Here is a 25,772-nt window from a genome sequence, read left to right as displayed (position 1 = left end):
GATCTGTACTGTGCCTTATCCTAACTTTGTATCTCTCCCAAGGCCTCTCCTGGATCAAAGACCCAGTCATGCTTGCCTTCGCTCCCAACTCTCTGGATCTTCTCCTTCTCCTTGCCAACTGCCTTGCTCCCCTCATGTTCCATTGACTCTGCCACGATTTCTGTATGGAGCATGGAACTGGATTCCCCTAATGCCCAGGTCCAACTCACCATCCTTGAAACAATTTCAGACCAGAATGCCCCACTCCCTGACCACTACTCCATTTGAATGTAAGCTCCATGAGGACAGGGAATGAATGGATAAAGCATTTATTAACCACTTCCTATGTGCAAATCTCTGTGATACAAATAGAAAAGTAAGAGAGAGCTCTTTTCAAGTAAGAGTGAGCTCCTTTTCTCAAGGAGCTCACATTCTGATGGGGGAGACAACAAATAGGCAAGGTTTCAGCAGAAAGCCTTATAGAAAGGTCCCATGGTGGTTAGGGTGTGCTGGCAAAAATGGATGTCAGTGCCTCTTTTTTCAGTGTCATTTCCATTGATAATATCATATCAATTTCTGTATCAAGTGATTTGATATTGTTCATGATTTTGGTGACAGGCAAACTAAGTGACGCAGAAAATAGAACACCGTGTCTGGAGTCAGGAAGACTCATCTTCCTGAGGTCAAATCTGGCTTCAGACACTTACTAGCTGCGTGGCCCTGCGCAAGTCACTTAACTCTGTTTGCCTCAGTTTCCTCATCTGTAAAATGAGCTGGAGAAGGAAATGGTAAACCACTCCAATATCTCTGCCAAGAAAACTTGCAAATAGGGTTACAAAGAGTCAGATATGATTGCAAAATGACTGAACAAGAAGAAGAGGATTTTGGTGGCAAGAACTTTCTCTTCTGGACTTTTCTGTCCACCTACGGGAGCAGTTACCAGACTGCAGCTACATAGAGTTTGCCTCCCAGGATGATGTCTAGGGGCGCTGGCCTGGAAACCTTGCCATTGTCAAGGCTCTTGGGGTCAGGGCCCTGGGCTGCCTCCATAAAACACCATGACAGCCCATGGGCTGTCATCAACATTTGACGGTCAAGATGGCGGTGGAAGCCTGATTTGCCTTGCAAGTCATCTGCCTGCCTTCTCATCTCTACCCCAGGGGACTGATTATCTTGCTTTTGCATTTGTATGACCAGAGTTTAAGTACAGTGCTTGGCACATAGAAAGTCCTGAATACATGCTTTTTCATTCATCCATTCATCCATCCATTCATTCACCCATCTGTCCATTCATTCATCCACTCATTCACTCATTAGTTTGATAACATTGCTTCGCACAGACCTTCTATTTAACGAATCTTTGTTGAATTGAGTTGTAAGCTCTGTGATTGATGCTAGGAGTCATATAGAATTTGAGCTAAGATAGACACCAAAATTGTGTCCTTCAGAGAGGCACAGTGAGAATTGGATTGTGATAATGATAATCAGTGTGGAGTTCTGGATAATACCAAGCATCCCAAGATAAGCCAAAATTTCCCAGTGTCAAACCAGGGAGAGCTGATTGATATAATGCCAAAGGAAGGGAAGGGAAAAGAATCAGCATTTATTAAGCACCTACTATATGCCAGGCACTGTGTTAAGCACTTACAAATATTATCTCATTTGATTCTCACAACAGCCCTGTGAGGTAAGTGCTGTTATTATCTCCATCTGACAGTTGAGGAAACTCAGGCAAACAGGTTAAGTGACTTGCCCAGGATAACCCAGCTAGCAAGAGTTTAAAAAAATAAAAGATATTGTAAATGAAATGAGAGATCCAGATTTTTAAAAGAACTTTTAGGGTTATATTCAGTTTTGTGGGATGTTATTCTTGATTGTAAACCTCTATTTTTTTCCCTTTCAGAATATGTCTTCTAAGCTCTCCTCTTCTTTAGCTGCTAAATCTTTTGTGATCCTGACTGTAGCTTCTATGTACCTGAATTTTTTCCTCATGGATTCTTGGAGTAATTTTTATTTGACCTGGAAGGTCTTGATCTGGGCAATGATATTCCTGAGAGTTCATTTTGGGATTTCTTTCAGGAGGTAAAAGGTGTATTTTTTTTCATTTTCATTTTGTCCTCTGGTTCCAATAGGTCTGGGCAGCTTTTTATTCATGTTTTCTTGAGATATGGTTTCCAGGCTCCTTTTTTTTGGTCATGGTGTTTGGGTAGTTCATTGAGCCTTGACTTGTTTTCTAGGTTAATTGTTTTTGACATGAGATACACTAAATTTTCTTCTATTTTCAGTTTCATGTAATAAAAATGATCTAGTTTATCTTTTGTTTGGTTAAGAATACATCTCCTCCTGCCCATTGCTGTGAGGTGTATGATTTCATCTAATTTTAAAAATTATGTGACCTTTAATATTAAGGTCACCTATCCATTTAGAACATATTGTAGATTATGTTGTAAGGAGTTTGTCTAAGCCTAATTTCTGTCAGGCTGCTTTCCAGTTTTCCCAGCCGTTTTTACCTAATAGGGAGTTTTTTTAACTAAGTAATTTATGTTTTCTTGTTTATCATTTTTATTTTGTTTTAATATTTCTTGTCTCACAGAGTCATTAACTTCTTTTTAGTCCATACTAATTTTCAGAGAGTTTGTTACTTGGGTAAGGTTTTGAACCTGTTTTACTAAGCTGTTAATTCTTCTTCCAAGTCTTTTCTCTTGAGCTTTTATTTTTCTCAATGATTTATTCTGGATCTCTCATTTCATTTATAGTATCATTTTTTAAACTCTTGTAACATTTCTTCCATTACCTGACCTTGTAACCAATCCTAAATTTAAAACTCAACCTATGCCTCTGCAATTTTTTTTTTAGGCAATTGAGGTTAAGTGACTTGCCCAGTGTCACACAGCTAGTAAATGTTGAGTGTTTGGTGTGAGGCTGGATTTGAACTCAGGTCCTCCTAACTTCAGGGCTGGTGCTCTATCCACTGCGCCACCTAGCAGCCCCCTGCATCTTTTTTTTTTTTGTAGAAGACATGTTCAATGGAAGTTTCTTTAGGGCAGGGACTGTTTTGCCTTTTTTTTTTTTTTTGCCCAGTGCTTGGCATATAGTTAAGTCCTTGATAAATGGTTGTTGACTGACCAGACAGAATTGGTCGTAAACTCCTTGACCATGACTGTTATTTTAAGGGCTGGTCACCACACTGCAAATCTTCCCTTACATATCCAGGGTTGTTCCTCTTTGCCATCACTTGACTGTTCTATTTGTTAGGAGCCCAACCTCCTACTATGAGATCAGAGGTTATTAACAGTTGCTCCTGCTGCTTGCTGTCTGTGTGTTGAGGTGTCCTGTCCCTTGCTCTGCTCCACTCGGTGGGAGGTCTGAGTTCAGATTATATACCCAAGCCAAGCTCCTTGAACTCAGAATGCAGGCTGAGCTCCTGCTGCCCTTGGGGAGGTGTGACTCCAGGCTCTGCATCCCAGAGCCTCAAGGCTTCACCAGGCTGCCTGACTTTGCTGCTACCACTTGAGATCATAGAGACCCCTCTCTGGGGTTACAGGCACAGACAGTATCTCAGGTTAGTTGTTTCCAATGCGACAAAAACTCCTTTCCTGCAGGTGCATGTTCTGACTAGGAAGCAAACTGTTTGAGAATAGGCAAATTCAGATGCATGCAGTCCTCCCTGGTCTTCAGAAGGGGTATTAAAACAAAACAATTTGAGAGTTAATTACAAATCCACGTGTGAAGAGTAAAATTTCCGGCCTTGGGATTAGTTCCAACTCTCACCCAAAGCCTGTGCCTGAGGCCTCACTTAACGTACTCTCAACAGAGCCTTGTTTTTGTTTGAACCCCAGAGGACATGAGAAGGATTGTCTTTTTCCCCCCAAGCTATGTGACTGTTAATCTCATGAGAAAAGGTTAGAAGATATGGGGGTGAGCCTAAAACACTGACTGGGGAAGAAACAAAGAGGGGAGCTGCTATTTTGGACCTGATTCTACCAATAGAGAGAAACTAATTGCTGAAGCAGAAAGCAGAAAGGATATGAACTTTGGGGTAGGGGAGCTACCACTCCGTTTTAAGATTTGTGATAGATGAGAGGAAAGCTGGGCCTAATCTGACAAGCACTCTAGGCCTTGGGAGAGCAAATTTCAGAATGTTCAGAGAAAGGGCAAGTGGGGGTATCCCATGGTCTAACATTCTGCAGAAGAAGTCAATCCAGGTGGGATGGGAAACTCTCAAGAATGAAATTCTGAAGACCCAAACAGAAACAAATTTCAATGAGGAAGGAAAAGAGGGGAGCTGTCCAAAGGGACAGGCAGATAATCTTTTTAAAATGTAGAACTTTCTCTTACAACAAAGATTAGGTAAACAAAGCAACTGACTCTGACCATATATGCGCTCATTTAACCTCCTAGTGCCCCCAGATAATTCTCTAAAACTAGAATTTGAGGAAAAGTTACTAGTCTGAATTGGTGCATGGAATTTCCCTGCCAAAGTACCTACATACAGGTTCTGGACAAAAAAATTGGGAGGAGAAAGGGCTTACCTTGGGAGGTGGAGAGTTTTTCCTCACTAGAAGTCTTCCAGTGAAGACTTGCTGGGAATGTGGTAAAGGAGGTTTTCATTCAGATTGGATTAGATGGCCTCTGAGATGGCTTCCCACTATGAGAATTTTTACTGTGGTTGGGTCTCCTCCTACCTAGATCGACTGTGCTTAGAAGAATACAGAATTTAGAGCTATCAGGGACTTTCTAGGTCTAACTTCCCTCACTTTTCAGATAAGAAAATGGAAGTGAAGACAGCAGGAGCAACTTGTGTAAGCCCCTACAATTAGCTAAGGGCAGAGCTGCATTTACTTTGGGACTCAGAGCTTTCCCAAGCCCTAGTCCTCCAGAAACTTCTTAGAGAATAACACCACCTTCTATTTACAACTCTCAAGTATTGTCGGATGCATTTGGCTTGGTCTTGTAAAGGTAGGCAGGACTAGTATTATGTTACCCTTATTAGGGAGAGAGGGAAACTGAGGCTCACGGAGGTTGTTTCTCCCAAAATAACACAAATGATAAATAGTAGAGTTGGAATTAGAAGTCAGGTTTTCTGAAGACTTGTTTTTCTCACTATGTTGAGGTGCGTTTGGAAAGGACGACCTTGTGGGTTGGACGGGGACAAAATGAATGGTACTTTCTGTTTGATAAGAAATGAATAAAGTTGTATTTATTGGGGGGGGCTACTATCTGGCTACAGATAAGGCACAAACGGGGGGAGGTTATTTACGTGTTATGTAGCAGTGGGGGACATAAAAAGGGGGTCTGCTCTGCAGTGGGAAGGGGGTGTGTTTGGGGGATTGTGGGAATTGAAAGCTCCCTGAGTCCCTAAAACTGATGTGCTGGGGGCGTGGGGCTTGTGTGCCAGGCTGGAGGTCTGGAGGGGTGCAGCCTGCGGCGGGGGTGGGGGATGGCGGGGTCCCGGAGCGTGCAGGCGGGGAGCTGGTTCGGCCCGCGTGGTGTGAGTCACGACCCCACTCTCGCTCTCATTGTAACGGGCCCGAGGCTCAGCGGAGCTGCTGCGCCGGGCGGGGACTGAGGAGGTGGAGCCGCGGGGCTGCGGGTGCGGGTGCGGGGCTGCGGGTGCGGGCTGCGGGCTCGGGCGCCTGCGTCTGTCTGCCCAGTGCTGCCCGGCCCGCCCGGCTTGTCTCGGTCTCCTCCAGAGGTGGCACGGCCACCCGGAGGCCTCGAAGCGAAGCGTGGGAGCGAAGGAGATGGGAAGCTCCCGGCCCCCACCGCTGGCTCCGAAGCCCCGAGGTACCGCTGTGGGGGGCGGGAGGAGGGAGGAGGAGGAGCGGGGGCGAGGGGACCGGATGAGGGCGTGGCGGGAGGATGGGGGTGGGGGGGGCTCTCCAGGCCAGGGTCCGAACCCGAGCCCGAGCCTGTACAGGGGAACGGACTGCGGAAGGGGGGGGGGGGACGGAGAAGAAGGTCACGGGGATGGGGGGGGCCACCCTGGCCTCCTTGGGCGGGGGCGGGGGCCCTGAGAGCATCGAGAGATGGGGGCAGGGAAGGGATGTGGAAGGAGTGCAAATGTGTGGGGTTTTGGTGGGGTGGGGCGGGGGGGCGGTGGAGGAAGCAGTGCGGACCCTAGGGATAATTCTTTGACCCTGCAGGGGGTGGGGATGGTGCACTTGTCCTGATCCTGTTTTCTTCACCTTCGCTCCTTCAACCCTCAGACCTCCCCACTTAGATCCTGTACCCCTTTAGTGACAGAGACCGACCCACCCACAAGCCCAAACCGATGGCTAACGGATTGATTCCACCTCCCGGGGGCGCCTCTCCTCTACCCCAGGTGAAAGAGTTTGTCGCAGATGTGTTTGTGTATTGGTGTCTGGGAGAGGAAGAGACTGGGGCTGGGGGGTGGGAGAGGTCATCAAAAGGGTGATCCTTTGGGAGGGGTGGAAGACCCTCCATGGGATGGGATGTTTTAGAGGACTAGTGGTTCAGAAAGCTGAAATGGAAGGAATTGGCTTTTAGGTCAGTTCTAAGGAAGGCTGACCAAGGTCTGGGGCTCTAATTCAAGGGTAGATCCAGGATCCAGGCCTGAGTGTCTTCCAGGTGTGTCCAGATCAGGGATACTTAGGAAGAAGGTGTCTGGGATCTGTAGGTCCGGGTACCATTGAAGGAGCCCCCCCTGAGCCCTGGTGAAGATGAAGAGGATGATGACCTGGGAAAGACCTTGGCCATAAGCAGGTTTGGGGACCTGATCAACAAACCTCCTGCCCGGGACCCTGAAAAACCAAGCCGAAGCTACAGTGAGAGAGACTTTGAGTGTGCGTAGCCCTAGGGACCCTAGCCTGTTATCATCATTATTACCACCATCATCACCGTTATCACAATCATCAGCATCACGATCACCATCTAATCTCAGTCACTCAATACCCTTATTTGCTGGCTAGTGCTGGCTACTGTGAGTGAGGTGGTGATCCATGTTGCCTCACCCCCATTCTCCACTGCAGGAACTCTAGACATGAGCACTTAAAGTATTAGTAATAAGATGTAGCCCTGCATTCCTCATCTTTATCTGCGCCCCCCCTCCCCTATCTTAGTCTCTGTCTCTCTCTCTCCCTCTCCCCCCTTTGTCTCCTTCTCTGTCTTCATGTACCCATTTCTCCTCCCTGGTTCTCCATCTCTCTCCTTCCTGATTCCTGTTTTCTCTACTTCTCTTCTCCCCACCTGTCCTCCTGATTTGTTTAGTCCTCATCAGGTTGTAAGGACCTGGACACAACTGAAGGGGGAATGGGAAAGATTGTGGGGAGATCTCATCTTGAGCTAGAGGGAAAAGGTAGTGTGTAAGTCAAAGAATGATGTTAGGGACTTGGGAGGAGGGTCCTAGGAACAGTGGCTAAGGTAAGGTGTATTGGGTGTGGGGGTTGCTGTCCCAGGGCAGGGGCCTGAGGCCAACTCTCCCTACAATCTCAGTTCACCGTCACACATCTCACCACACACACCACCCGCTGTCAACTCGACTGCCTCCCCCCCACAAGTTTCGTCAGCTACCTACCACCTCTGCCCGTCGGGCCAGGAGAAAGAAGAAGGAGAAAACCTCTGCTCCCCCTTCTGAAGGCACCCCTCCCATCCAGGAGGAGGGAGGAGCTGGGGCAGAGGAGGAAGAAGAAGAGGAGGAGGAAGAGGAAGAAGAAGGGGAGTCTGAGGCAGAGACACTGGATCAGGAACCCTTGCCTTCAGCATCTCCAAGCAGAGCCAAAGTAAGAGTGACTTCCTTGGGAGTGGTGTTGAAGTGATGATATGCGGGCAGGGTTGGATGGACAGGGCAGTAGCAGTCATAATGGTTGAATGGTCAGGGGAGGAATGGGAGGGAGTAAAACTGCTCAGGGGACAGAGGGAAACTGACAGGTGTGGCTTTGGGCCTGAGTGGGCAGTCAGAGTAGGGAACACAGTTCTAAGGCTTCATCTTGTTGACCCCCAGTTCTCCATTGGGAGTGATGATGATGACACTGTGGGCATCTCACGGAAGAGTCTCTCTGCAAAGTCCTTGTCTCAGCCTGGTATGGGAGTGGACCATGACTCTGAACCCTCCAGCAGGTATTCATGACTAACTTGGACACTTCCCCAGGGACTGGACCCTTCCCCAGAACTACAGAGTGACCAGGCCAAGGATATGCCACACTTCCATCCCCACCTTGGAGAAAGCTCCTTTCCTGGAGGGTTGGGAGTGGTAACAGAGGCACAAGGGTCTGCTCCCTGCCTGGCTGCACAACTTCCCGTCCCCAACCTCCCCACTCCTCCAGATTCTCTAGGTCTTAGAGCCTGGGTCCCTAGAGAAGTCCCTGGCATCAATCCTCAAATTATGATCTACAATATTGAGTAAGTTAAGTAATGAGTATTGAACTGAGAGGAGAGAGGAGGAGAAAAGAGGAAAAAGGAGGGGAAGGGGCAGAGTGGGATGGGAAGGGAGCAGAAGAGGAGAAGGAAAGGAGGAAGAAAATGGAATTGAATGAGAGGAGAAGAAAGTATGGAGAGAGTAGAGTAGATTGTGAGAATGATGATGAGGGGGCAGGAAAGAGGGTTGAAAAGGCCTAGTGGAGAGTGCTAGCTGCTTTTCTCACCTTTCTTCCTTGACCTTCAGGAGAAGCTTTTCCTCTCTAATACAAGTGGTCACCAAGTGGCTGCTGCTTCTCAGGCCTGCCTTGTAGGTTAGGTGGGAAGAGATCCAGGATTCTCCTGAGGGCACAGGGCCTGTGCTTGTAGAGTTCCACTCCAGGCTCTCATAAGGGTCTGGATTCTCCGCGAGATGTGTGGTGGCCTTTCCCAGAGAGTGCAGGTGAGGGGAGCAAGGGGCCTCTTCTCCAGCCCAGCTCCCTGCCCTAGCTGTGCTCTTCCCCCAGTCCCCTTGCTCCCCGGCCTCGGACCCCTCGAGGCATGGATGAGAAGGCCAGGCCTTGGAGTCCATCAGCAAGCTATGACCTTCGGGAGCGCCTGCGCCCTGGCAGTGCCCTGGACAGCCCAGGCAGCCTGGAACAGCAGGTGCCCACCGATGAGGCTGAGGCCCAGATGCTTGGCTCTGCTGACCTGGATGACATGAAGAGTGAGTGTGATGCCCCTCCTGGGCCTCATCCCTTAGACTCATGCAGGGGAGCCCTGCTGGGCTTGGAGTCAGGAAGACCTAGATGCAACTCTTAGGCATTTATTAGCTGTATGACCTTGCGAAAGTCACTTAACGTCTCCCAGCCTCAGTTTCCGTATCTGTAAAATAGGAAAAATAATAGCGCCCACTTCATAGAGTTGTGCGGCTCCACTGAGGTAATATAGGTACAATGCTTTGCAAACCTTGAAGTGCTGTGCAGATATGAGCTATTATTTAGACACTAGCTTCTCTGTCAGCTTTAGTCTCCTCATCTGTAAAATGGGAATAATGATACTCGTAGGGCTTACTTCATAGGGTGCTTGTGAAGATCAAGTAAGATAACATATGGAAAGTACTTTGATTTGTAAACACCTGTTTATATCATTCTGAGGTATCGCTCCATTTTACGCACTGTCCTTCATTTTCTGTTGTCCTTCTCTCTCTCTCTCTCTCTCTCTCTCTCTCTCTCTCTCTCTCTCTCTCTCTCTCTCCCCCATCTGCCCTTTTCTCTCCCCTCCCTTTCTCTCCTTGGCGTCTGTTGGGCCTATGCACATTCTCTCTTTATTATCAGTAGCCTGGTTTCTGTACCACCTGTCATCACCCATGAAGCTTCATGCCCTGGGCAAGGGCCCCACTGACCACACCCTCCTTTCTCCTCCCTCCCTCTCACATCCACGACATGTAGGCGGGGTGTAAAGGGGGGGGGAGCTGTTGCTGCTGCTTTGAGCACAGATACGTCATGGAAAGTAGCCAGGGCCTGAGGACAGGGGCAGGAACAATCCGTCCGGTGGCAGCAGTAGGATGGGGGGGGGAGCAAAGATAGAAGGGTGTGTTTAAAGGGCCAGGTGGGGGCTGTTGGCACTAGGGAGCAGTGCTGGGAGCCGGGAGGACATTGGATTTGGAGGACCCACCATCTACAGACGGCCCTGCTTTCCCTTCTTCCTCCTCCCCTTACCCCAACCTCAGCTGTGGACCCTGACTGTGAGGACTTGGTGCCAGATAGGGTGGGCATGTGGTGACAGCACTAAGCTGTGCTCAGTCACAAGGGGGTAATGGCAAGTGTGCCAGAGGAGGCAGAACAGAATGGAGTTCTGAAAGCTAGGACTGAGGCTAACCTGGGCCCTCGGAGGGCTCTAGGCTCCCGGCTTCAACAACATCAGGCCTCAGAGGGCTTGGAGACATTTGTGCTGCAGTTTGAGGATTATGACCTGTGGGAGTTGACCTGGGGCCATCTGAGCCCTGTGGCTGGGGGACTGGCTTGTGAGTTACCATTCTGTTCTCTTTTAGGTTGCAAGTTTAGGTGGGGAAAGCTTGGGGAGTAGGTGGGGAATGGGCATGGGGTAAGGGATAAGGTCAGTATAGGGTCCTAGAGATCCCATGATACAGTCAAAGTGTGGGGGGGACTGAGGCTGAAGGTCATTTGTGGATCTCAAATGGGTCAGCAGGGATGTGAATCCACTATATGGATGGACAGAGGCAAGTCTATAGAATTAGACTATGCTAGACTTGGGGTATTCCTTCAGCTTGTGCTTAGAGGGTAGGCTTGGGGGGCTACTATGAGTATCTTAGGCAGACTAACTAGAGTGGACTTGGCTGTGCTTCCAAGGATCTGATTCCTTGACCTTTCTTGAGTCAACAACTATACTTTTTTTCCCCCTAGGTCATCGGCTGGAGGATAACCCCGGAGTTCGGAGGCATCTGGTAAAGAAGCCCTCCCGGATGCAGGGTGCGAGGAGTAGCCCTAGCCTGGCTCCTATTTTGAGGAGGAAAAAGAAAAAGAAGAAAATGGATCGGAGGCCTCATGAGGTGTGGAGAGCTTAGAGTAGATAGGTCTGAAATTGACCCCTCCCCACCTTTTTGTGTACTCAGGCCCTTTTTCTCTCCCTCTGTTCAGCTTGTAAAGCCCTAGCCTATCTTTCCAGCCTCCCCCAGATATTATTCCCTGTCCTGTCCTGCCCTCTCATGATCCAGACTGGCATTCTCTCTGTTCTTCACACATAACACTGTAGCTCTAACTCTTCACCCTTTCATGGGCCATCCCCTGTGTCTGGACTAAACACCTTTTCCTCACTTCCTTCAAGACACAGGCCAAGCACCACTTCCTGCATGAATCTTTTCCTGACAACACCCCCTGCCTCTCAGCTGCCAGTGCTGATCCTCTCCAATGACCTTACATGTAATTTCTGTGTATTTATTCTCTTTAGACCTATTCTGCGTGTCTTTCTCTGTGTCCTTATCTCCTTGGTTAGAGTGTGAGCTCTTGGAGGATAGAGACTGTTTAATTCTTTGCTTTTTTTTTTTTTTTTGCTTTTTTAGGCAATTGGACTTAAGTGACTTGCCCAGGGTCATGCAGCTATGTTTAATTCTTTGTCTGTTTGTCCACAGCACCTAGCACGTCTAGTAGACCCCTAATTATTACTTGTGAATTGATTGATTCCCTCCCCTCCCTCAGAATCCTAGATTCTCAGAATTAGAAGGAACCTCAGAGCCCACCCAATCCAAGCCTTCCCTGTACAAGAATCCTGTCTACAACAAAACCAACAAATGACTGGATTTTGTCTGAAGACAAAGGGGGAAAGCCCTTCTTTTCCCAATATCTTCTCCTCAAGGCAGCCTTTAGCCCAGTGCCTGGCACATAGTAGGTGCTTAATAAATATTTATTGACTCTTGACTGACAGTCCATTTTGCATTTGGATGGCTCCAATTGTTTGCTTTATTTCCAGACTCAATTTTTTCCCTCTTTGTGTCTTCCTCTTCTTACCAGGATTCTATTTATCATGCTTGAGCTTCTCTCCCCATATTCAGTCTTCCTGGTGTTGACCTTGATGATCCTTCTCTCAGCTCTGGTCCCTGACTCTACTCATGGGACCATAGAACTGGAAGGGACCTCAGAGGACGTCTTACTCAGTCTGCTCATTTTGCAGATGAGGAAATTGAAGCCCAGTGACTTGCCCAAGGTCACCTGGGTAGTGAGCATCAGGAATGGGCTCTGAATTCAGTCTCTGACTTCTGAGCCAGTATTCTTTCCAAACATTGCTGCCTCTCTTTTCTTCCCCAGGTGTTTGTGGAACTGAATGAGCTTGTGCTGGACAAGGCCCAGGAGCCTCAATGGCGTGAAACTGCTCGGTGGATCAAGTTTGAGGAGGACGTGGAAGAGGAGACCAAGCGTTGGGGGAAGCCCCACGTGGCTTCCTTGTCTTTCCGTAGCCTTCTGGAGCTGAGGAAAACCATTGCCCGAGGTGTGAGCTCCTCCCCCACCTCCCACGCCATTTGGGAACCCTACTCTCATTCTCCTCAATACTTTCCATTCCCCCATTTGTCTTCCTTGTGTCCTAGCCTGTCACCTCTTTCTAACTCATTGGTCACTGACACTGGACGGCTTCTGAGAGGAGATAGATGATGGGTCCCAGGCTGGACTGATATTTGGATTCTAGAATCATCCATTTAGAACTGGAAGGGACCTCAGTGGTCATCCAGGCCACCCTCTCATTTTCCAGACCATGAGGCCCAGACAGGCCAGGTAATTTGGCCAAAGTCCCATGGTGGCCAGCAGAGCTGGGATTTGAACTCAGGTCCTCCTTCTCTAGAGTGAGTTCCATTTGCACTACAGCATGGTACACCTGAGGCCTGGGGTCGCTCAGGACCATCTGTGTGGGCAGCCCTTACTCCTCACAGAGTGAGGACCATGGAACAATTATTGTAGCTCTTCTTAATGGTAACGCCACTTCCACATATTTCCATCATGCGTCATGGTTTTCAAGTTCACTTCTTTATATCATTTTTCCCTCCCACATAGCAAGCACTAATACATGCTTATTGATTAATTGAATTACATAGGAACTGAGAGGGTTTGACTTTTATTCCCATTTTACAGCTCAAGAAACTGAGACTTAGAGATCAAATGAGCCGACAGAGGTTAAATAGCTCATTAAGGGCAGAACAAGAATTAGAATCTAGGTCTTCCATCATCTAATCAAATGCTCCAATGAGAGGACCACCATGGCTTTGGAACTGTGGTCAGAATCACTGCCATGATGGAATCAGTCTGAGGTGGGAGGTAGAGTGACCTTTTCTAAAATTGTATTGTACTGTATTATTTCTGTTTGGTTCTGTGCCCTCTCTTCCCTCTCCACACTCCTGTCTAGCCCAGACTATACCCTCCATATTCCTTCTTTCTCTCCTTTATGAAAAATCCTCTCTTAGGAAAGGGTCTGATAAACATATTCATATCAAGGTGGTGTATTTTGGGCTAGGGATCTGAGAAAATGGGTTTAAGTCTTGGCTCTGCTACTTGACAATCTGTGTGACTTTGGCCAACTTACTTAAATTCTCTGGGCCTCAGTTTCCTCATCTATAAAATGAAGGGGCTGGATTTGATGGCTTGAAATCTGTAATACTAAGAAATACAGTATAATGTTTCATCTCCCTCAGGGAGGATTTCTGTTTTGACTAGGGTTAAATCTTTCACCAAAGGAAGGAATGAAGCGTTAATGTAGACTTCAGCCAGTGGGTAGAGACTTATTTTAGGGGTAGGATTATCTTCCTAGTATCCTTAGATTTTGTCCTTGTGTAAGGCTGGCTGACCCTTTCTCTTGAGCTGTTTCTGTCTTATGTCCATGGTTATAATTCCTGCTGTACTGTAGAACAGAAGCTAACTAGAATTTCAAGTACCTGACTCAGTGGGACTATGGGTGTCTTTAGGGATGAGAGGGTGAAGATCCCAGTTCTAGATGTCTAGTGTCTTCCTGGGGGCAAAGAGCTGGACTGGTAAGGAGGATATTTCTGAGCCCTTCCACATCAGCATTCATTCTTCTTCCCATATCCTTCTTGCCTGACCACTTGTCCTCTCAGGGGCCACCCTCCTGGACCTAGAGCAGACCACCTTGCCTGGCATCGCACACCTTGTGGTGGAAACAATGATCATGTCAGACCAAATCCATCCTGAGGACCGAGCAAGTGTACTGCGCACTCTGTTATTAAAACACAGGTACCGAAGACTTGTGTGTGTGTGTGTGCGTGTGTGTGTGTGTGTGTGTGTGTGTGTGTGTGTGTGTGTGTGTGTGTGTGTGTGTGTGTGGTGTGTGTGTAAGGTGGGGGGGCAGGCAAGCAACATGGTGGGGATGGGGTGGGTAATAGACAAGCAGAAGGGAAAGAGTCTCATGGGATCTCACCTTCTGTGTTCTCTTCCTGCCTCCTGCTCAGCCACCCTAATGATGACAAAGAGGGAAGCTTTTTCCCCCGAAACGCCTCAAGCTCCAGTGTGAACTCCATGCTGGGGAACCATCACCCAACTCCAGGCCATGTTTCTGACAATGCTGTCCCCACTATGGTGGATGACCTCAGTGAACCAGCTCCACTCTGGCCCCATAATCCTGACGGCAGAGAGGTTAGTGGCTCCTCTTCAAACTCTGACCTTTGGTGGAGTCAGAGACAAATGGGGATCTTGAATTGGGCTTGAATGAGTTAAAATGTTGATTAAAATCATATTGTATGGAAGATGTAGTCGCTGACCTCGCAACACTCACTTTCTACTTGGGTAGATGAGGTAGGCCATGAAACAGTTAAATGATAAAATGAGACAGCTTGTGATTGTTGAAATGAGAGATGTGGAATTGGGCCTGCTAAAGGGTGATGACACTGCCAACTTCCCTTTAATTGGCATGACATGTTTGCAGATTGACTGAGAGCCTAAAGATCCGCTGCGTGGATTATCCCAGGTATTCCAGGTGCATCACCAGCCCGGCCCACAGGGTGATGAATTTTTCAGGCTTAGCAATTCTTGAAAGCCATCTGTTAAGTCAAAGAGGTCGTACTGTGCACCAGTGAGGGCCCACCACCCCACCAACAAAGTCATGAGTCCTTGAAGAGGACATTGAAATCCAGAGTGGTTAAGGGACTGCCAGAGTCTGCGTGACTAGAAAATGGCAGAACTGGGGTCAGAGAGCTTTCATTTCCATAGCTCCTTCATGTCTGCAATTTGCCTTCCTCACAATAATTCCCTTAAATAATGAGCAAGTCACTCTTCTGTTTTCCAAATGAAGAAACTGGATGAACCTCGGAAAGTTGAGATGATTGGCTTTAGATCATGTGGCTCGTAAATGGCAGAGCTTTGACTCGGACACAGATTTTCTGACGGCTAGTCCTATGCTTTTCCCGTTATGCCATATGATTGTTCTTTCTCTCAGCCTGCATCTTGAATAGCAGGATTGTTGAATTTCAGACTTGAAGAGACATTACTGGTTATTTAATCCAATGCCCTAATTAAAAAAAAAACGAAAGAAAACTCACGTGGGAGGTTTTAGAGTCGACCACACCCACTCCTATCCTAAATGGGATGCCCACCTTTTAGCCTGCTACTTGATTACTTACCATAGATATTCTTGTCATCCTTCGTTCTCAGGTAATCCAAGGATATGCTGAATATTTCTTTTTTTTAATTACTAAAATTGTAACCTTCTTCCTCATTAATTAACCAGTTACCTCAGAGCTCTCAACCCAGTTCATTAAATATTATTCATTTAATAAACTGGAGAAACATCTTTTCCTGAGAACAGTTGCTTATCTCTCTGTATCAAAATCCTTAATATCCTAGACTTTGACAAACATCAGTTACTAGGTCTATGCAATTTATTAACAGAATTAATAAATAATGACATGAAGATATGAATGTTTATTTGCAGTATTTTAACTTCAAGAAAGGTCACTTTGCTCTAGTAAACGTCTAACAATTACTTTAACTCTTGGCTTTTTCAACTCCATCATTTTACAGAGTAAGAAACTGAAGCCTAGAGAAACTCAGTGATCTGCCTTCAGTCATATAGAAAACACACATCCGATCTGGGATTTGAATCCAGGTCTTTTTCTGAATCCAGGACACTCTTTCATCTACACTGCAGGGTATAGCCAATCAGTCAATCAGCAAACATTTATCAAATACCTCCTATGTGCCAGGCTTTCTGCTAGACACTTGGGGATGCAGATACAAAGAATGAAACAATCTGTAGTCTGCCCCCACTGGGGAGCTCCTTGACCTGGAGAATGGGTTAAGAGGCTTAATCAGTCATCACGATCCTTAGTTTGGGTCCCAGCCGCGATCTCAGCTCTGTATCCTCAGAAGCCCCTGCACATCCCTGGAGGAGATGGCCACAGAGGGAAAAGCTTGAAGCTGCTGGAGAAGATTCCTGAGGATGCTGAAGCCACAGTTGTGCTTGTGGGTGAGACGGGTTAGGGAAAGCTCGGAGCTGGGGGAGGAGCTCCAGTTCCTGTGTTCTCCCTGAGACTTGGCTTTCTAGCTCTACCACTGAGGGTGCCCCCTTCCCTCCCCAGCTCTGTGCCATGGTCCAAGCTGATGGCTTCATCTTTGAATGTGAACTGTCAGTCTGTCTTCTCTGATCTCTCTCCCTTATACTTTAGCCCAGTTCTCTACTCTGTGTTCCTTCCCAGGGCAGCAGCTTCTGTTCTTGGATTTTCTCTCTTCGTCCAATGTCCCTCTGGCTGTGCCCCATTTCATATTTCTCCTATGCCTGGCATCCCGTGTCCCATAGGCTGCCTTTCTCCCTGCTCCCTAGGCTCTGTACCTTTTTTGGAACAGCCTGCTGCGGCTTTTGTCCGGCTGAATGAGGCTGTGCTCCTGGAATCCGTCCTTGAGGTCCCTGTGCCTGTCCGTTTCATCTTTGTGACGCTGGGACCGAGAGAGGCTGGCACTGACTACCATGAGCTGGGCCGCTCCTTTGCTACTCTCATGTCTGACAAGGTCAGGCCCTTCTTCCAAACCCTTCTTGGATCCAAGCTCCCCTGGGCCCCTCCAGATAGAGGTGGGTTTACACCAGAAGTTTCAAACAGGAGGTCTGCACCATATGGTCCATAAAACTCCCAATTCACAAAGCAGATTAGAATGTAATTGGGAAATGTTTAACAAAATAAAGGAATGCAATGAAACATAATTAATGTTAATACATAGTTTTCTAAGTCAATATGCAGCCTGCAGGGATCCTTATGTATGGTTTAGTCACAGGGGTGGGGAACCTGTGGCCTCGAGGCCACGTGTGGCCTTCTAGGTCCTTGGGTGCGGCCTTTTGACTGAGTCCAAGTTTTACAGAATAAACCCTTTTATTAAGGGGATTTGTTCCATGAAGTTTGGATTTGGTGAAAGGGCCACACTTGAGGACCCAGAGGGCCACATGTGGCCTCAGGGTTGCTGGTTACCCACCCTTGGTTAGTGGCTTTAATTTCTATTTGAGTTTGACCCCACTGTTTTATATGATGGCAAGAAAGACACTCATCCTCCAAGGGCCAGGTTTTCAGGGGGTGCCAAAATTCCATTGTTCATTAAATTATGACTTATCATTGTTAGGCCCCCTTGGTCTCTTGTTCTTGATTTCTCCCTGTCCCTTTTCTCCTCTCCTCAAAGACCAGATTCATTGTCACTCCCATGATCCCCTTGGTGTTCTGTTGGAGGTTGGCTCCATGAGTGATGGTTCGGGCTGGAGGCAGGTGTGGGTAGCACTCTGCCGAGACCGTGGTGTGGATGGATGGGCTGGCTATCAGAAGTGATCTGAGTGGTCCCTATCCCTGCCTCACCTCCTGGCTCTTCTGTTCCAAAGCTATTCCATGAGGCTGCATACCAGGCGGATGACCGGCAGGATCTGCTGGGTGCCATCAGTGAGTTCCTGGATAGCAGTATCGTGATCCCGCCGTCTGAGGTGGAAAGCCGAGATCTGCTGCGGTCAGTGTCTGCCTTCCAGCGGGAGCTGCTCAGCAAGCGGAGGGAGCTGGAGAGCAAGACCCTGGTGGTTCCCCGGGGTGTGTACTCTGCTCCGAAAAAAGGTCAGAGCCTGGGCCCAGACTCCCAAGTCCCAATCCCCAGTGCCTATCCTTTGGAGACCCTAATTCCATAGATGCTTTGTCCTAAGAGCTCCCAGCTGCAATGATGGATATAATACCAGGAATTGTAAGATTTTGAGCTTGAAAAGGAATCTCAGAGACCATCAAGTTAAATCCCTTCATTTGACAGGACGAGGTCTAGAGAGATAAAGTAGTGTGTGTGTGTGTGTGTGTGTGTGTGTGTGTGTGTGTGTGTGTGTGTGTGTGTGTGTAGTCTCATAGGGAGCAGAGTCAGGATTTGAACCTAGTTTCTCTGCTTACAAAGCCAGTGTTCTGTCTTCTATCCCTGGGTCTTTCTCTTGTCCTTGAGACTTACTATGCCCTGCCCCATGCTATCAGTGCTGGTACCAGGGTGGGCACCTTGGTGGGGCTTGTGATCTCTTGACTCCTTTGTCCCTTTAGAAATGTCAGTGGATTTCGGAGGCAATGATGGGGGCCCGGATGATGACCCCCTTAAACGGACAGGCTACCTGTTTGGGGGAGTTATCCGAGACATGAGGTGCCGGTACCCCCACTACGGCAGTGACCTGACAGACGCATTGCACTCCCAGTGCTTGGCTGCTGTGCTTTTTATCTACTTTGCAGCTCTGAGCCCGGCTATCACCTTTGGGGGGCTTCTGGGTGAGAGAGGACTGGAGGGCTATGGGGATGGCTACCACCTTGGGGATGGGCAAGGGGTGTTGTAAGACTCATAATTGGGCCTCCTCTTCTACCACTGTTTGGGGATGAGCCTGAGAAAGTGATGGGGAAGAGGGGGTCGAGTGAGGTGGGGGTAAGAAGTTAGGGGTACAAGGGAGCTGGGTGCCTCACTAAGCCCCTGCCCAACCCCAGGGGAGAAGACCGAGGGGCTGATGGGTGTGTCAGAAATGATTGTCTCGACTGCCACTATCGGTATCATCTTCTCCGTGCTGGGTGCCCAGCCGCTGCTTGTGGTGGGCTTCTCAGGACCATTGCTCGTTTTTGAGGAAGCTTTCTTCAAGGTGACACCCCTGTTGTCCCACCATCTCCCCCAATCTGTCTAGTAACCTTTCTGTGCCCTTCCCCTCTGGCCACCACCCAGACCCCCCCCCTCCTCTGCCCTCTGCTAGTCTTCCTCCATCCTTGGAGCCTTCCTCCCGTTCTTGGAGCCTTCCTCCCGTCCTCCCCTTCCCTTCCTCCCCCAGTCCTGCTAGGCACAGACAGTCTGGTGGGCCTCCTGTGGGTAACCTTACATCCTCCACATGCCCCCAGTTCTGCCATGCCCATCAGATGGAGTACCTCACAGGCCGGTTTTGGGTTGGCCTCTGGCTCGTCATCTTTGTGATCGTACTGGTGGCCGTGGAAGGCAGCTTTCTCGTCCGATACATCTCACCCTTCACCCAGGAGATCTTTGCCTTTCTCATCTCCCTCATTTTCATCTATGAGACTTTCCACAAGCTCTATAAGGTGGAGAGCCGGCAAGGTCTGGCGAAGGGTTGGGGGAAATGAGTAAAATGTAGGGAGGGTGGAGGGGTCTGGAAACCCTGGGAGAGAAAGCATGGTGAGGGGTGGTCTAGGCATTGGGGTGGTTGGCCAGAGGGCCTAGGAGGAGAGATGGGATATGCGTCAAGTGGCTTACGGTCTTGGGGGTGGGGTGATACCTGCCTCATATCCAAGGTGTGGTATACATTTCACAGTAAGATGCAAGATATTTGATAGGTTTCCTGATGGGGACTCACCTTTACAGGTGTGTAGTGACAGATCACTTGTCACATTCACACATTCAGTTGACGATGGCTTGTGTCACTTCTGCTTGCAGAGGTTTGTGTGTGTGAGAGGGACACACATACCTGCAAAGTTGTATGTTAAGACCTACCTGCACTAGCATGTGATGGATCTATGTGACATTTTCACTTGCACAGGTCTTTAAGGAGCATCCCTTACGGACCTTCTACCCTCCAGGATATGAATGGTTAGATTCTGGCCTAGACCTGAATTCAAGCGCACTGCCTGCCACGGAGGCCTCACTAGACCCCCGGAACCAGCCCAACACTGCACTGCTTTCCCTCATCCTCATGTTCGGGACTTTCTTTTTTGCCTTCTTCCTGCGGAAATTCAGGAACAGTCGCTTTCTGGGGGGAAAGGTGGGGGTTGGGCCCAGGTGATCTGGGTCTAGGGGCCAGGGAGGAGGGAATCCTTTGTCTTCCAGGCAGTGATAGAAGGGTTAGGCTTCCTTAGGTCTTCTCTTTGGGGGGCATAGGCCCCAGGACAAGTGGGTTAGGCTCTAACTAGCTGAATGTCCTCAAAGTGGTAAATGGGGTGTCTGACATTGCATAGAAGTCTTTGCTTCGCTTGGGGTTTCAGAATATGGATATTATATATGTTTGGACTCTGGGTTCAGACTCTAGAGAGAAGAGAGTAGGCCTCCTCTTATTTGCCCCACACTGCTGTGTCTTGCATCTCATCTGTACTCTCTGTTCCTTCTCCCCCTCTGCATCTTCCCTTCTTCCACAAGGTACGCCGAATTATTGGGGACTTTGGGATCCCAATCTCCATTCTGGTGATGGTTTCAGTGGATTACTTTATTGTTGACACCTATACTCAGGTGAGGAAATATCCCTTGTCTCCTTGCCTCCATCCCCAGCTCCCTTCCTACCCCAGAGGCTGTTTTTTTTTTAATCTCCAATTTAGTTCAACTCAGCAAACAATTATTAAGCACCTGCTGTTTGTAACACATTGTGCTAGGTATCCAAGGTGCCTGAGAAAGCCAACTTGGTCATTCTCATCCTTCTAGTGTTAAGGGTGATGAACTGTCATTATTGCTCAGGTATGGTCTGAGTTTAGGCTTTACGTGGTTTTCAAGTTTCAGAAACAGCTGTTTCTCATTCTCTCCATTCCTGTCTCTTCCCTACCCTCACCCTCTGCCCAGGTTTTTTTTTTTTTGTCATCCACCAGAAGGGTCAGCCAAGCTCTAGCACTGAGTCAGTTCATGATGTGATCTGTAGCTGAGAGACAAGGTGGAAGGCCAGATGGAGGAGGGGTCACCACAAGAATGATGATGGAAGAGTTGAGACTGAAGGAATATTGGGAGAGAAGGAAGGGAGTTTCAGGATGACTATACCCTCCATCTAGCTTGGTGTAGAATTCTCAATGGGCCCCAAGACTTGGGTTCTTTAGGGGATCATTACTCTCATAAGCTTCTAGTAGATGCTTGCACAGAGTATTGGTGAGGGAGGAGTGGGGGCTTGGAGAGCCTTGCATCATAAGCCTTGCTCCTTCCAACCCCACAGAAACTGATTGTACCCAGTGGGCTCTCGGTGACTTCCCCAGAGAAGCGTAATTGGTTCATCCCACCCTTGGGAAGTTCTCAAGCCTTCCCACCTTGGATGATGGCGGCAGCAGCTATCCCAGCAATCCTTGTCCTCATTCTCATCTTCATGGAGACACAGATCACTGCGTGAGGGGGCAGGGAAAGGGGAAGGGTGGAAGAGGGGCCTAGGGTTGAAGCAGGGGCCATGGAGGGTGTGAGAATCTGGGTTGGGGTTTAGGTTTTAGAGTTGAGGCCTAGACTCAGTGGTAGAGTTGGGGCTCTGGGGGATATACACACACATTTTAAATTTCATTTTGGCTAAGTATTTGTATTCTTGTTTATGTACCACAAATGTCCATGTTTTATCAGTTTGGCTTGGACTCTTATCAAATATCATATGTATCATTTGAATTGGCAAGAACATTTATCATGCACCATCCCCTGTAAAGATTGTTGTGCATGGTTTTGGGAGAGATACAAAGCTGAGATATGATACAACTCTTGTCCTTTTGTTCATACTTTGGTGGGGATTTGTAGGAGGCATAAACAGCTGTAATCCATGAGTGCCTAAGACAGCTCTAAGGGGTCTCTATTTGAGGTCCAGAGGGTCCAAGAAAAGTCATCACCAACTAAGGGACTGAGGAGGAGATTTCCACAAGAGGTGGCATTTGAGTTGGGCTTGAAAGAAAGGGTAGAGACCCAACAGATGGGGTTGGGGTTATGGGACTGTGGTGGCATTCTGGGCCTGGGGACTGGTATGGGCAAAGACCCAGAGCTGAGAAAGCAGGGAACTGAGCAGTCTTAAATAGGAGAAAGTCACTGTCAGCATCTGAGAAGCTAAAACAGAGAATCTAGCTGTATTGCAGGGCACCTATTTCTTTCTCCCCAAATCTCTCTTCCCTTATCCTGTCCCCTGTATTCTGTCTGTCCCCTTCTTCTCAACCTCTGGCATGGAGTTTACCTTGTATCTTCAACCCTGGCAGGCTCATTGTCAACCAGAAGGCTCGTGGGCTGCTCAAGGGTTCAGGCTTCCATCTTGACTTGTTGCTGATTGGCTCTCTGGGTGGCCTGTGTGGGCTGTTTGGGCTACCCTGGCTCACAGCTGCCACTGTTCGATCTGTCACCCATGTTAATGCACTGACTGTTATGCGCAAGGCCATTGCACCTGGAGAGAAACCCCAAATCCAAGGGGTCAGGGAGCAGCGGATCACAGGACTGCTCACTGCCTGCCTAGTGGGTGAGAGTTTCTCCCCTTCCTCCACCCAGCCTTTGGTCTTTTGAACCACTCCTGTGAAGCCCGCCTTGGGCTTCCAAACCCACGTCCTGCTACGAGTCCACCTGGGGTCCACTGTTCCTTCTTTCAGCACTGCCTATGGATTTCCAAGCTCATTTTCCCAACTTCTTTCCTGACTCCCTAACTTTGTCCCCTAAAATCTGCACAGTCACCACATTCTTCCCTTTGCCAGCCTTCCACCCTTGCCCATCCCATGTGCATCATTATGGGGCCACACTGAATGATAAGTGTGGGTCAGCATCCCCTCCTTTCCTGTAGGTCTGTCCATTGTAATGGGGCCAGTACTGCGTCGGATCCCACTGGCTGTGCTGTTTGGAATTTTCCTGTACATGGGGGTTACCTCTCTGTCTGGGATACAGCTCTCAGAGCGAGTTTTGCTTATGCTGATGTCCACAAAACACCATCCTGACGAGCCGTATGTGACAAAGGTGTGGAATCCTGGGAGGGAGCAGAAGGGATGGGAAGGGAAGTCTGGGCCAGAGATAAAGAGGAGGTCAGTGGTAAATCAATCCATCAATCAATTAACAAATACTTGTTAAGCACCTGGCCTGGCCCAGGACCATGTGCCAGGTGCTGGAGATAGAGATACGAAAGTGAGGTGGCCTTTGCCCTCAAAGAGATTATATTTTACTGATAGATGTAAAGGATAAGTCAGGAGACAGGTATCCCCAAGGTAGACTGCAAAATCAAGACATGGACCCACCTTGATAGCGGATGTCCTGATGCCTCTGTCCCTGCTCTGCCTCCTCAAAGGTGAAGACTTGGCGTATGCACTTATTTACCCTTATCCAGCTGGGTTGCATCGCATTGCTCTGGGTGGTCAAGTCCACAGCCGCCTCACTGGCCTTCCCCTTTGTGCTGCTGCTCACGGTACCACTGAGGCATTTCCTGCTGTCTCGAATCTTTCAAGACAGGGAACTTCAGGCGGTGAGAATATGGAGGAACAGGAGGTGACACTGAGTGAGGTTGCAGGGAAGCAGGATCAAAGAGGGGTATCGGGAGGTGTCATCTGGAGGACTGGGGAGGTGTGTAGGGGAGAGTTGAAAGGTCATAAGATTTGGGAGAACTAGAGACTTGGGGAACTGTGGGCAGTGAGAACCAGGGTAGGTGGAAGAAGAAGCTGTGGATGGTGGGGTCAGGGGAGGAGAGTCCTGAATTCTCTCCCTTCTTTCTATTTTCTCACCTGCCCCCCTCCCCAAACAGCTGGACTCTGTAGATGCCAGACCCAACTTTGATGAAGATGGCCAGGATGAATATGATGAGCTCCACATGCCAGTGTAAAAACTGGAGAGGAGGGCCCTCATGGACCATTGGGATGAGGGGGAAACCTAGAGATTCCCCCCAGCCTAGAGAATGGGGTCTGAGCAAGGACCCACATCCACAGCTGATGAGACATGTTATGGCTCAGAGATGTGCCTGGCACTGTTACCAATCCTCAAAGCAGAGTGACTTTCCTGACTTCCACCCAGGACACTGGTCCCTCACTTCCCATGCCCCCATTCCAGATTGCCTTCATCCCAATTTAGCTTTGACCTCATTACAACCAGACGACGTCTCATCTTCTGTCTGACATGTTTCCTCTGTTGCATCTTTCCTCCTACATGCGCTGATGCCTCTTCTTCCTTCAGATGTTGTTTCCACAGATCCTATCCTTCGGGTGGCTAACATTGATGAACGTTCAGAGACAGAAAAGCTGAGGGCACGGGTGAGGGCCCAGAGCAGGTGTGCGGAACCTATGGCCTCGAGGCCACGTGTGGTTTTCTAGGTCCTCAAGTGTGGCCCTTTGACTGAATACAAACTTCACAGAACAAATCCCCTTCATAAAACTTGGACTTAGTCAAAAGGCCACACCCAAGGACCTAGAAGACCACATGTGGTCTCCAGGCCATAGGTTTCCCCACCCCACTCTAGAGGTTTTGCATTTAAAGACCTAAGACTAGAATATATAGGAAGCATTTCTTCCAGTTACTGGCTACCCTCAGTGTCAACTCAACACCCTTCTCCTAGCATTCAGTCCTCTCCGAGCTCATAATGACCAAACTGCCCTGTTCCCCACCCTGGCATACACAGTTTTCCCTAGGAGAACTGTCAAAACCTAGCCCTACACCTGCCACTGCTGCAGGGATAAGGCCCAGTCTGTTACAGTGTTTCTCTAGAACCACCATGTTGCCCCCCTCTTGGAGTCTCCTTCAATGGTCTACTTAATACCTTGTTTCACACAGAGCAGCTTAGGCACTGAGGGTGGTTGATGTTAAAACCTGCTGCCAGTGCCTAAGAACCTTGGTACCTTGGTCATGGTAATGAAAACTAGCTCCTCAGGAATGAAATGTGTGAGGGAGGGACATGAGGATAGTGAGGAGGAGTCGGAGAGGATGGGTGAACCAGTATTCCTCCTCATACCATCTGTTCTTAGGACTCTGACAATCTCTCCTCTCTGTCTCTGCCTTTCTCTCCCCACTTCCTCCCCTTAGTATTCCCTGTGCAAGGCAAGCTGGCTCTTGGCTGCCAGGTCTACCAGCAGAGGTAGACTTGACATACCTGTGGTCATTGGTAGTCCCAACTCAATTTTCCTTTAGTTCTAAACACAGAAAGTGAAAATTTAAAAGGAAAGACTTATTAAAATATTTTTTAAAATAAATTTAAATGAGAACAGGCAACTAGCACAAGACTGGGGAGCTGGAGACCTTAGTTCTGTCACTAACTAGCTCTGGGACCTTGTCACTGTGCCTTTCTTTCCTCATATGTAAAACAAGGAGGTTGGACTGGTTGGTATCTCAGGTGGTTTTCAGTTCTAAGATTCATTGGTTTTAGGACAAAACAACTACAAAAAAGGAAGAGTCCAAATGTGATTAAATTCAAACTTTTGTTAATTATTAACTACATGCGAGCCATTGAATGGGGCCATTTGGGGAGATACAGTGAGTTAGAGTCTGCCTTCAAGAAGTTTACAGCCCATTGGGAAGATAGGACAGATACATGAAAAACCGTTGAAAAAAAATCAAATGTGATTGGATATAGGAAAGTTACAAATTGCTTTAGGAATAGAAAGGAAGGAAAGAGTGTTTCTGGCAGGAAATTGAATGGGTTCAGGGTATCTGTGAACAAAGCAGAGAAGGATAAATGAAAGAAAGTAGGCAATAGAACTAGATTGAAACCCACAGAAGGCCTTGAATGCTAGGCTAAGCTGGTTGGACTTTATTCTGTAGGCAATAGGGAGCCACTGCAGG

At 48.3% G+C, this 25,772-nt stretch overlaps 1 protein-coding gene across 4 annotated transcripts; it reads left to right on the top strand.

Annotated features, from left to right (window-relative positions):
• Window positions 1–5,554: 5,554 nt before the first annotated feature.
• SLC4A3 (solute carrier family 4 member 3) lies at window positions 5,555–24,103 on the top strand. Of its 4 annotated transcripts, none has more exons than XM_021002858.2 (23): window positions 5,556–5,766; window positions 6,189–6,304; window positions 6,620–6,767; window positions 7,435–7,721; window positions 7,943–8,058; window positions 8,862–9,061; window positions 10,761–10,906; window positions 12,159–12,339; window positions 13,952–14,087; window positions 14,303–14,486; window positions 16,215–16,314; window positions 16,669–16,853; window positions 17,704–17,926; window positions 18,386–18,604; window positions 18,815–18,963; window positions 19,214–19,408; window positions 19,864–20,085; window positions 20,457–20,546; window positions 21,232–21,398; window positions 22,235–22,488; window positions 22,804–22,973; window positions 23,299–23,472; window positions 23,749–24,103. In XM_021002858.2, exons 2-23 carry the CDS (start codon window positions 6,254–6,256, stop codon window positions 23,824–23,826), a joined length of 3,675 nt encoding a protein of 1,224 aa, XP_020858517.1. In that variant the 5' UTR covers window positions 5,556–5,766; window positions 6,189–6,253; the 3' UTR covers window positions 23,827–24,103. The 4 variants fall into 4 exon arrangements, with proteins under 4 accessions (XP_020858518.1, XP_020858517.1, XP_020858515.1 ...); XM_021002856.2 differs by having other exon boundaries at window positions 6,620–6,785; XM_021002859.2 differs by lacking the exon at window positions 23,299–23,472 and having other exon boundaries at window positions 5,555–5,766; window positions 6,620–6,785.
• Window positions 24,104–25,772: the final 1,669 nt, after the last annotated feature.

Source organism: Phascolarctos cinereus, unplaced genomic scaffold (genome assembly GCF_003287225.1).
Source record: "Phascolarctos cinereus isolate Bilbo 61053 unplaced genomic scaffold, phaCin_HiC Scaffold_7;HRSCAF=346, whole genome shotgun sequence".
Lineage (NCBI taxonomy): Eukaryota > Metazoa > Chordata > Mammalia > Diprotodontia > Phascolarctidae > Phascolarctos > Phascolarctos cinereus.
The sequence above is the reverse complement of the archived record's forward strand: the minus strand, read 5'-3'. Positions and strand labels throughout refer to the sequence as shown.